The 12802-nt window shown below is 35.2% G+C and overlaps 1 protein-coding gene and 1 long non-coding RNA gene across 2 annotated transcripts in view; both read left to right on the top strand.

The window, feature by feature from the left end:
• The window catches only part of sema3c (sema domain, immunoglobulin domain (Ig), short basic domain, secreted, (semaphorin) 3C), a 58055-nt gene that overhangs the window by 32046 nt on the left and 13207 nt on the right, over positions 1-12802 (top strand). Inside the window, exons 5-11 of the mRNA XM_084110939.1 lie at positions 582-701; positions 4710-4800; positions 6978-7097; positions 7627-7769; positions 7983-8097; positions 9841-9910; positions 11694-11838. Of these exons, the coding sequence (XP_083967065.1) occupies positions 582-701; positions 4710-4800; positions 6978-7097; positions 7627-7769; positions 7983-8097; positions 9841-9910; positions 11694-11838 (804 nt within the window). The remainder of the gene's footprint in view (positions 1-581; positions 702-4709; positions 4801-6977; positions 7098-7626; positions 7770-7982; positions 8098-9840; positions 9911-11693; positions 11839-12802) is intronic.
• On the top strand, positions 738-4126 carry LOC311080802. Its single transcript, XR_014605720.1, has 3 exons — positions 738-1410; positions 1723-1774; positions 1827-4126. It is a non-coding gene; the product is annotated as an uncharacterized lncRNA (long non-coding RNA).

Genomic DNA, 12802 nt, shown 5'->3' with positions numbered 1-12802 from the left:
GTAAGCTGTCAAGACGTCTTTTCAACCTTTGCGGAAGATAAAGTTTACAAGCCAGAAGAGGATAATGTTGATATGTGCCACAGAAAAAGAAATAATGACAAACATGTGAAAGCGAGGAGTGGATGGTGGGGTGTGTACTGTTGGAAGTGCAGTTATTTTCCTGGAGTTGCTCATGAAGGGCCTGTGTGTGCACATGCTAACCGAGAGCTCATGCAGCTGCTGTTTTGACACACTTCGCCAAGTTCCTAACTGCTCCCCTGGCGCTTTTCTTTTCTCGACTCATCCCTCTCTCCCTCTTTTTCGTGTGCAGTTGGTTTGGCCACACTTTCGTTTGGGTTTCCTGGATTCCTTGAATAGGCCTTGAATTCCTGACCTATATAAACTTTCACTTCCTGAATTATAGGTTTGGATCGATACAAGTCGTCTTAATTTTAATTGGCATTTTCAGTTTCCAAAATGAAAGAAGTCAGCTTTCTTGTAGCATCAGCGTTACATGACTTTAAAATTAGATTGTAAAAAAAGATTGTAGTATAACTTTTAGGATCAAAAGCAATGATCTCTGTTTCTTTTGTTCTCCTCAGCATGGATGTGGAAACTTTTTACGAGTGATCCAGCCTTATAACAGGACACATCTTTTCATCTGCGGCAGTGGAGCCTACAGCCCAGTGTGTGGATATGTTAACCGTGGCAGGCGTCCTGAGGTCAGTTTACACTTACTAATGTAAAGCAGTCAGGCGGTCTGATTTAGTTCAGTTTCACCTTAATTTTTACTACATTTGCTTCAGATTTCTGAAATGTTGTATTGGGAAATGGACAGTAAGCCCATACTGCACTAATTTCCTGATAAAAATGTGCTTCTGTAATCTACCACTGAGTTGTAAGGTCATACATCATCCATCCTTTGATATGACATCCTCCATGATAATTTAGACCAGAATGGGAATGAGGGTAGTTAGAGGTCAAAAAAAGAGAGAAGAGACCAGATGAGATGAGACATGCCAATCAAAAGGAGAGCAATAAAATGAATTGTAATGAGATTAAACAAGAGAAGAGATGAGACCAGATGACAAAACAAGACAAGAGACGAGAAAAGATGAGGTGCGATGAGAGGAGACTAGACAAAACAAGACAAGAGACGAGAAAAGATGAGGTGAGATGAGAGGAGACTAGACAAAACAAGACAAGAGACGAGAAAAGATGAGGTGAGATGAGAGGAGACTAGACAAAACAAGACAAGAGACGAGAAAAGATGAGGTGAGATGAGAAGAGACTAGACAAAACAAGACAAGAGACGAGAAAAGATGAGGTGAGATGAGAGGAGACTAGACAAAACAAGACAAGAGACAAGAAAAGATGAGGTGAGATGAGAGGAGACTAGACAAAACAAGACAAGAGACGAGAAAAGATGAGGTGAGATGAGAGGAGACTAGACAAAACAAGACAAGAGACAAGAAAAGATGAGGTGAGATGAGAGGAGACTAGACAAAACAAGACAAGAGACAAGAAAAGATGAGGTGAGATGAGAGGAGACTAGACAAAACAAGACAAGAGACAAGAAAAGATGAGGTGAGATGAGAGGAGACTAGACAAAACAAGACAAGAGACGAGAAAAGATGAGGTGAGATGAAAGGAGACTAGACAAAACAAGACAAGGGACGAGTTAAGACGAGGTGAGATGAGACGAGACAAGTCAAAACAAGACAAGGGATGAGTTAAGACGAGGTGAGATGAGAGGAGACTAGACAAAACAAGACAAGGGACGAGTTAAGACGAGGTGAGATGAGACGAGACAAGTCAAAACAAGACAAGGGATGAGTTAAGACGAGGTGAGATGAGACTAGATGAAACAGGACAAGAGACGAGACTAGTCGAAACAAGAAAAAACAAGAGAAAGTCAAGAGACGAGAAAAGACAAGGTGAGATAAGAGGAGACTAGATGAAACAAGACAGGAGATAAGAAAAGACGAGGTGAGATGAGACTAGACTAGTCGAAACAAGAAAAAAACGAGAAAAGTCAAGAGACGAGAAAAGACAAGGTGAGATGAGAGGAGACTAGTCAAAACAATACAAGGGACGAGATAAGACAAGGTGAGATGAGACTAGACAAAACAAGAAAAATCAAGAACCAGACAAGTTTACAACTTTTTATCTAGCTGCAACATGTTTGACATAATTAAAGGTTAGAGAAGAGATGAGACAAGATTAAATTAAATGAGCAGAGATGAGACAAGATGAGATTAAAAGAAAATTGAAGAGAAGATACATAAAAATGAAGAGACAAGACACGGCAAGATGAAACAAGACAAGAGATGATGAGAGGCAAGATGAGATGACAAAAAGTAATAACCAGATAGGATGATACGAGAGGTGACAAGCCGTGACACGAGATGGGAATACACAATTAAAAAAAGAAAGAAGAATGCAACTAGATGAGAATTAAAACAAGAAGAGAATAGAGAAAAGAAAAGAGACGAGACAACAATCCTTAAAGTTTCAAGAAAGACCAGATAAAATGAGACCAGATGAAATAAAAAAGAATAAGAAAAAAAGTGAAGAGACCAGCTGAGATGAAACCAGATGAGGTAAGATTAAATGAAATGAGAAGAGATGAGACAATATGAAAAGAGATATGAGATAAGATGAGGCAAGACATGAGAAATCAAAGAGAGGAGAGGAGATGAGATGAGGTTAGTTGAGATGAGATGAAACAATATAAACCTAGACCCAGATGAGATGAGACAAGCCACAACAGGAGACCTGAATACATTAAATATTAAAGGTTAAAGGAGAAGACATGTGACAGGACTAAATTTAATGAGAAGAGATGAGACAAGATGAGAAAAATAGAAGAGAAAAAATTACAAATTATAAATTGAGACAAGACACAGCAAAGTGAAACAAAAGACAAGAGATGAGGTGAGACAAGGTTAAACAAAATGAAAAGAGGATACCAGATGAGACGAGACACAAATACTTAGAGAAAGAGAAAAAAGAAAAGGGAAGGAAGGAGGGGTGAAGAGAAGAGTCAAGCTAAGATGAGGCAAGATCAAATTAATTAAGAAGTGAGATTAGATTTGATTAAAACAGAACATAAGATGAATAGATGAGAGTGAGACCAGATGAGATGACACAAAATGGAACTAGAATCTGTAGAGGTAAAAGGAGAAAAAAGAAGAAAAAAAATGAAGAGAAGAGACCAGGCGAGACCAGATGTGATTAGAGTTACTGCTAGCCATCTGAGTTCAGCAGCTTGTTTTCTATCATTCTTTTTTTTGTTTGAAAAGCATTTTACTTTCTCAACCCTCCACCCGTGTCCAGTTCTCTTGGCTACACACCAGCTGGACTATTACAGGAGCAGAAAACTCCAGAACGGGGTGACCTGTGACCTTTAAAAGTGTGCAGTGTAGCTTTGTGACATAACAATGATAGGGCCACCCTGGAGTCACCATGTGACTTGTTTCTTTGCCTATAGTTGCGTGTGATGTAAAGAGGCAATACATTAGTTAATGAACACACGCGTCCTCGTGATAAATGAGAAGCTCTAGCACCAGCGGCTGTATGTCCTGACGGAGGCTCTCCACGTCTCTGGTTTCTCTCACTTCACGTGACTAGCCAACATCCCGACACCAAAGGAGGGGATAAATTGTCCTGGCAGTCGGAAACCTGGAAGCATCTGGGCAAGTCTGTCCAACCAATCAGAAGAAAGGCAGCTCTCCAAAATCACAGCACAAATGCGTGCAAGGAAATTACTCGGAAAACTGTTTATTTTAGATTGGCTGTGAAACATTTCAGATCAGATTGAAAGGAAATGGGATAAAATGATAGCAAGAGCATATGTCAGAGTCATTTATATTTATGAAGACTATGATCTGATTATCAACCTCAAGTCTGGTCAACTTTGCAGCTTATTCTGGGAAAGAATCGGCCACTCAGGGTAAAACTGCTTGACAGACATATAACAGACTTTTTTTGTTGTTTATTAGGGCTGGAAAGAAGATTAGATTTCTCTATTTTAATCAATTCTCATTTTGAAGAACTGATATAGATTCTTAAAACCCAAGAATCAAATTTTACATCGTACACCCATCCAATAAATCTCAATCATCTTTGTGCTTTCTAATATGAAAAAGTCTCAGCTTTCAAATTCTGTCAATTTTATTACAAAATTCAAATAATAGCATTTTGTTTAATTTATTCACTATATTACATATTCATTGTATTTAAACTGTTCTTCAATATTAAATCTGAATAAATCTTCATGTTTTTATGGCAGCCACCATTAAAAATGTTTATATATATATATATATATATATATACATATATATATAAAGAGTAGAAACATAATTATGTCATTAAAAATGTATTATTATAACAACTTCCTTATGTGTAATTTAAACGCAAGTAGTCTACAAATCAGTTTATTTTAATATTTAATATTATAGTGATGTACCAACTGGGGTTTCCTGTATAGTTTACAGAATTAGTATTATTTTTTTATCTTTAGGCTCCAATTAATAGATTTTGAATTGACTCACAAGCTTGTGAATCAAATTGTAATTGAATCGTGAAATTTGTGTCAAATGCCCAGTCCTAATGTTTATACACGTGCCTTAATGGGCAGGTTTATCTGAAATAGTTGATACCATAATAACATTGTGATTGTGAAATTTTTTGTGACATTTTTTGTGTGTTTTTGGTGTCATTGGCAGGAGCAAGTGTTTCAAATCTCTTCCCGAGTAGAATCAGGGAAAGGGAGGTGCTCCTTCAACCCACAAGTCAACACCGTCTCGGTCATGCTCAGTGAGTGCTGGCGTCTTTTGTGTCTTTATCCACAGGTGCCATTTTGTCTTGCACACTTACTAAAATTAATTTTCTCTGTGATCTCTTTGTTCATGACCCCATAGCGTCAGCAAACACCCACATTTTGTGGGTGTCTGCTCCCCTTCCGATGTGACAACTTTGGGTCGCTCAGTGCCGCCCCCTTAATCCTTTGATCTGTAATTGGCTAGTTGGTGTTAGGTTGCTGTTGACACAGCTCTTGGGCTACATTACACACACACACACACACACACACACACACACACACACACACACACACACACACACACACCCACACACACCCCAACACACCCCCCCCCCCCCTCCCACACACACACACACACACACACACAGCCATTAGAACAGCAATATAAATACACCAGTGTTATTTTAGTATAATTGATATACTATTATTTTTTAATTTTTTTATATATATATTTTTACATTTTATGTCAGTTTTAATTTTACACTTAAATCAGGGGTGTGACAAGATCTTGTGCCAAAATATCTCACAATATTTCTAGTTGACGTGAAAAGCTGTCTCGCGATATCAGCATGACGGACTTGAGTTTGTGGCAAAACCTTTTACAATGCTTGCATTAAATTGTTCTATCTTTTACTGTATTTGATCATTCATACACCTAAGTGACATTCATTACAAGACGATTTGTTAAAACATTTCAAAATGCACCTGCATTGTTTTGCATTTTGTGTCTTTCAGTCGACTATTTTCCAGTCATATATTTCATCACTGAATTTCTTAAAATTAGTGTTAAAATATTGTCTTGTCTCTTTCCTGTGAACTCAACATTGTGTATCGTCACACCTCTACATAGCATTTATTCATTTTTATTTGATTTAGTTATTTTAGTTCATCAAGTTAAACTAACATCAAGTTTTATGGTTTTAATTTTATTTAACTATAATAACCCTGAAACAAATCTCTCCATTTAACTGCATGCGCCACATATACTCTCCTACGAAATCACACATGCATGCCTAAATATAATATGCTATTGGTTATCGTGAAGTCATCTGTATATGAGAGAAAGTTTTAAGTGGTTATTCCATTAAGTAGAACAGTTCCTAACCGTCTAGACGGCATCAAAGACTGACGGTCCTTGACATGACAGCCTACAGCTTTCTCTGTCTGACGTCTGTCTGCAAATTTCCATCATACACTTGGCCCTTAGTTGTACACGTCAACCACGGGACCAAGCAAGATGGAGTGATGAAGTGATAGAGTAGTGGATTGATGAAAGGAAGGAGAGCTTTGGGGAATGGAGATTTGAGCAGGTCATTAGTAGAGCACACCGCAGAGAAATGTACAGCCACAATAAATCCCTATGTCTCATATTCAACAGAAAGATCCGTTCAGCCAGTAGCAGAAACCACAGTTATATGCAGTAGGTTTACAAAATAAATGTGTTTTAAACAAGGCTGTCAAAGTTAATGTGTTAACGCATGCAATTAAATCTTTATGTTTTATATATATATATATATATATATATATATATATATTAGTGCTGTCAAATTGATTAATCGCGTTTAATCGCATCTAAAAGTTTTTGTTTAAATAATATGTATATATATTATTATATTTATATATGATGTAGACACATACAATTATATATATATATATAATTATGTGTGAGTATATACACACATTTTTATGTCTAAAACTTTTATGTTAGATGCGATTAATCGCGGTTAATCGATTTGACAGCAGCACTAATTATATATATATATATATATATATATATATATATATATATATATATATATATATATATATATATATATATTTATAGCAATATTACATTTATTTCATTTGACATCATAACTGTTCCAGTCTGTTTTGTGTGATTTTGTGTGTGAACATGAAAACATCTTTAAACATGTAATATTAAGTCCATAAAGTGCGGGGAAAATTTTATTATTGAATTATAATTTTTTTTATTGAAGTGTCATCCACAATAATAAAAAAAAAAAACTTTTTTTCTTAAGAGGAACTGATTATATTAAAACTAAAAGGACAATCACTATTCTTTTGAGAAGATATAGAATACGACGTTTTCTCAAACGAAAATCTTTCACTGAACATGAAAAATCGGTATAAAGCAACTATGGGACACGTTTGTGTTTGTGTCTATGGTTAGATCAGGAGCTGTTCTCTGGCATGTACATCGACTTCATGGGGACGGACGCGGCCATTTTCAGGAGCCTGACCACAAGAAACGCAGTGAGGACAGACCAACATAACTCCAAATGGCTGAGCGGTATACAAACCCTACATGTTATTTCATCTATCTACATTATTATGCCTGTTCAATCAGGAAATTGCTCATAAAGTTTACTTGAAACTACAAATAATTACATATGTGTAGCTGGCATTAAATTACACGTTCACGTTCCATGGCATTTCAGTAAAACAATACACAAATCACACAGCAAAAACTGTCTTTGCCCACATCAAAGGAAAAGGCTGAAGACAGGATAGTCTGTTTACAATGAGTCCACCAGGAAAGTGAAAACATATTGTACATGCATAATGGTTTTCTCAAGGGTGTCACATTATCTTTTGTGTGATACTATCCAAATATACACAGTGAAGCACATATTTGGTCAGGTATCTCAGTTCGCCAACAGCTATATTAAATTTCACATAAACTCAGGCATTAGCACCATTCAGAGATGTTTGATTTTTTAGGAGAGAAATGAGAGGGTACAATATTCTTATTTCTCTTTTGTGGTTCATGTACAGCAAATTGAGTGTTTAAGCTGTAGTTATGCTTCTATTTTGACTAGAGCCAGTGTTCATTGATGCCCAGTTGATTCCTGACGGCTCAGACCCAAACGACGCCAAACTCTACTTTTTCCTGCGCGAGAGAATGACAGACAGTAGTGGAAACACTAAGAACATCCACACTATGGTGGCTCGAGTGTGCCCTGTAAGTCTCTGTGTGTGTTTGAGCATCTTGTCAGTTTGTTACGGTTTGCGAGTTAAGCAATGATGTGCAGGGAGGTCCGTTTTTTAAAAGGAATTGAGATTTTAAATTTCAGAGTGCCAGCAGAATTTTTTACAAATATATTAATATCATTGACTCTATAATATATACATGTATTACTATATTTTATTTTATGTCATTGTAAAATCTATTTAGAATGACACTGGTGGTCAGCGCAGTCTGGTGAACAAGTGGACCACGTTTCTGAAGGCTCGGATGGTATGTTCGGTACTAGAGGGAGACGGTACCGAGACCCACTTTGATGAGCTTGGTGAGACTACAAACACACACACACCCACACACACACAAACACACATTGGATTTCCATGTTTTATGTGGCCTTCCCAAAGACATTGTTATACATATGTATGTGTATAGACATATTTTATACTGTATAAACTGTATATTCTCTCCCCTACCCCTAAACATAACCCTCACAGAAAATTTTCTTCATGTTTACATTTTAAAAATAAATTATTTAATATGATTTTATTCATGGGGACCCAAACATAACCCCACAGGATCAAAAGTTTCTGGTATTACTATTTTTGTGGCTAAATGTTGTCCCCACAACATAGGGAATATCTGAACCACACACACATGTTGTGTTGTGTTTTCATGTTTTATGGGGACATTCCATTGACATCACGATTTTTAATACTGTACAAACTGTATATTCAATTCCCTTACACTAACCCTACCCATCACAGAAAACTTTCTGCATTTTTACATTTTCAAAAAAACATCACTTAGTATGATTTATAAGCTGTTTTCCTCATGAGGACCAAAATAAAAAGTCCCCATAAGGACAAGGATTTCAGATATTGCCATTTTTGTGTGGACATTTTGTCTTCATAATGTAGAGTTTACCAGGCCACACTCACACACACACGATCTGTAAAGGAATGGTTAAAATAAACAAAAAAGCTAAATTTACAGTAGTGCACTACTTTTCTTCTTTTTTAAAAAGCTTTAAAATGTTATTAAGACTATACAAATTCTAATATGTTGTGATATGAAATGAATTGGCATATTTTGACAATTTTTACCATATCACTATTGCTCCAGTATCTACAACATATCACTATAGTCCCTGGTTGTTGGGTTAAGAGCTACACTGTTCAGCGAACAGTTCTTAAAAGAACCATTTTTCTTAGTTAATAGAATAATCTAAAGAACCCTTTTCCACTATAAAGAACCTTTTGTGCAATTGAAAGGTTCTATCTGAAAGGTTCTTCATTTATTTTTAAGATTGTACATTTATATTTAAATTGTAAATGTTTTAATAAAAACAAACCTTTTATGGTTCATTTTTACACTATGTAATTTGCTTTATTTATATTCAATAAAAATAAATATATTTGTTTGATTGATTTTGAGACAAAAAAAATGACCTTTAACCCCATTGCACCCTAATTAGATAAAGGTCCGGTTTCACAGACAGGGCTTAGATTAAGCCAGGATTAAACCTTAGTTCAATTAGGAGATTTAAGTAGCTTTAATAAACATGTCATAGAAAAAAAACATTACTGACGTGCATCTTGAGACAAAACAATGGAGCTGACCTAGTTTAGGATATGCCAGTGAAAGTTGCTTTCAGTTAACACAACTCAAACATGCATTTTAGTCTAGGACTAACTTAAACCTTGTCTGTGAAACCAGGGGATGGTGTCATGACTGTATTTAACCCAACACATTCCTTTAAAAGCCTTACAAATTTCACATTCTATTTAAACAGCCTCCTTTAATAATTGGTCATTAACCATAAAACAGTCGTTTGTCAGTATTACCATTCAACAATGGCCCTAGGTCATTTGTAAAGCTTTTCACCTCATTAAAATCCTTTTACGATCATAAAACACTCAGCACAAATAGTTTACACTGGATGTTTAAAGCCCATGATGGATTTACACGTTCACCTGTTTTATTCTTGTTAGGCTGCACTAGAACCGTGTAACAATGTTGTAGGACAGATGTTCAGCCATTGAGTGAGTGCTTGTCTCTTTCCTTCCAGAGAATGTGTTTTTATTGGAGACGGACCACCCAAAGGGCCTCCTCATCTTCGGAGTCTTCACCTCTACAAGGTAAAGCCAATAGCAATATTGAGCTTGCCACTAATGTGTGTATTTATGCATGCGCATGTTTTTATGTGTGTATTTGCCAAATATAGGTCAGGCGGGGTTGGAGCTGAGGGGATGACGGGGTTTCTGGGAACATGTGATCACACCTAAGGGTGGTGAGGGGAGCGAAAGGTCACTTCTTTACAAACATGCATCTAATGTTAGTTCAGGGGGTCATCCAATAGCTTTTTACTGTGATGAATTTTACATTATGATGAGGAGGTCTCGCTGAATGATTTAAATTGGAATGTCACACTGAAAGAGGGAGAGACAAGTGTGATTTCACTCAGCCAGTTTAAATGTCTCTATTGGTGTTTTGTGTAAATGAGTGTTACCTCTCAGAAATGATACAGAATACTTAGACAAATGAGACAATTGGTGACAAATATATAGCTAGTTACCAGTGACAGACATTAACCATTAAATTGAATTTCCCCCATATTATTTATTACTAAAATGTAATTAGGCTATTAGGTTTAATTATAATAATTTAATTAATAATTTAAAAAACAATATTTTAAGTTTATAAATATTTTATATTACATATATTTATTTCATTATATTCTTCCTATATACAATATTCTATTATATTATATTCTTCTACAATTAATTATTATATTTAATTTAAAATAATAGTATGAGTTTATAAACATTATTAATTTTATTCTTCTATTTTCCATGTTTGTGTATATTTTTATATTTTATTATATTTTAATTTATTTATTACATTGAATTACATTAATATTTAAATTGAACTAATGAGTTTATAAATATATCATACTTTTAATATAGTACATACAATATAATTACATTTATTTGGTAATATATGATATTTGTTCACTATATTCTATTATTTGTAAGTGTTTGTATATATTCTAAATACTTTATTCTGCAATATAATTTAAAAATAGAAAAAAAGAAGGTCAAAAGTGCCCATGAAAATCCATTCTAGGGGGCAATTAAAAAAAAAGCCATCTAGCATAACACCGATCATTTCATTTTTTAATACTGTATGAGACATGTGAGGTACAGCAGAGTTTGAGTTATTGTTGCGATCTCTTCTGTAGCTCTAGTGAAGAAACAAATGAGATTAAAAAAAGAGTTTTGTTTTCTTTTTCTTAAGAGAAAGATCCGAGAGGCCAATGGAGCAAAAGTCTCCATTAGTTATCTCATTGTTTAGGAGAAAACAGTTCATTTCAGGTCAGATATGAAATCTCATTTGTGATATTTCCTATGGGTGATTTCATTACATTTGCTCCAGTGGGTTTCCATGTTTACTTGTGTCAGCGGTTGCATGTTTGTACGCAGGCAGTGGTTTAATGTGAGGTGAGACTTCGGTCAAGGTTTCCGAATTGTGGCTCAATCTCTAACCACGTTCAGCTGGTGTGGTGTTCCTAATGAGGGCAATCCAGACAGCAACGGCTTCTTTGTCCATGTGCCCTGCTCTGTTATTTATCATTATATGTCGTCTCTTTTCCTTTGTTTTGCGTTCAAACAAAGAAACTCTGTCTTGCTGTCTGATCAAAATGTACGATGTCCAGCCAAACCACACTTCAGAGTGTAACCAAAGTGGTGTCCCCTTTCCTTTATACGGCATTTTTCTCTCTCTGCGGACTGAGTCTCCAGTGTAACCATGTTACATCATCCTTTCCATCCAAACAGTCAGAAAGGATGTGCAAGAACGTCTTTTTACTGTCTGACTTCCTTCCATGTTAAATATGTATGTGTTTTGTGTCATTCCCTCCAGTTCTGTATTCAGAGGTTCTGCCGTCTGTGTTTACAACATGGCCGACATCCTGACGGTCTTCAATGGACCGTTTGCGCACAGGGAAGGGCCCAACTTCCAGTGGGTGGCTTTCCAGGGCCGGATCCCTTACCCACGACCGGGAACTGTGAGTCACACACATTAATGTCCCACCTTGGTACAGTAACTCTGTTTATAACATCATTAAACAGAGTCAGTGTTTGTGTTTTACACAGTTTAGGTAAAAAGGCAAATAATTATGGGTGAGAAATAATAATAATCAACGTCTTATTTTCAGTTGAGTTTATACAGTTTATTTAAAAAGGCAAATAATTATGGGTGAGAAATAATAATAATCAACGTCTTATTTTCAGTTGAGTTTATACAGTTTAGTTAAAAAGGCAAATAATTATGGGTGAGAAATAATAATAATCAACGTCTTATTTTCAGTTGAGTTTATACAGTTTAGTTAAAAAGGCAAATAATTATGGGTGAGAAATAATAATAATCAACGTCTTATTTTCAGTTGAGTTTATACAGTTTATTTAAAAAGGCAAATAATTATGAGTAAAAAATAATAATAATCAATATCTTGTTTTCAGTTCAGTATATATATATATATATATATATATATATATATATATATATATTAGTGCTGTTAAATCGATTAATTGCAATTAAATTCATCTAACAAAAGTCTTTGTTCATATAAAATATATGTGTATATATATTATATATTAGGGCTGCACAATGTATCATTTTAGCATCGATACCGTGATGTGCGTGTGATTAATTATTTCCAAATAGAGCTCCAAATTCAAGTCATCTGGTGAAATTATTTTAATATCACAATATATATCGCAGAAAAACAAAATATCGCAATGTAATTTTTCCAATATCGTGCAGCCCTATTGTATGTAGGTTATATAGACATATATATATATACAGTATATGTCTATGTCCACTATAATGTTAAAGGAACACAGAGGGTCCCCCCCACCCTCACTTAAAACCTTAAATTAACAGTACTTTATAACATTACGTGCATGTAGACGAAGACTCGCTCACATGAGTTTGAGTCTGTTTGATGAAAAGACCCAATTAAAGTGACA

Source organism: Abramis brama (genome assembly GCF_963993115.1).
Source record: "Abramis brama genome assembly, chromosome: 4".
NCBI lineage: Eukaryota > Metazoa > Chordata > Actinopteri > Cypriniformes > Leuciscidae > Abramis > Abramis brama.
This window is presented reverse-complemented; position numbering and strand designations above follow the sequence as displayed.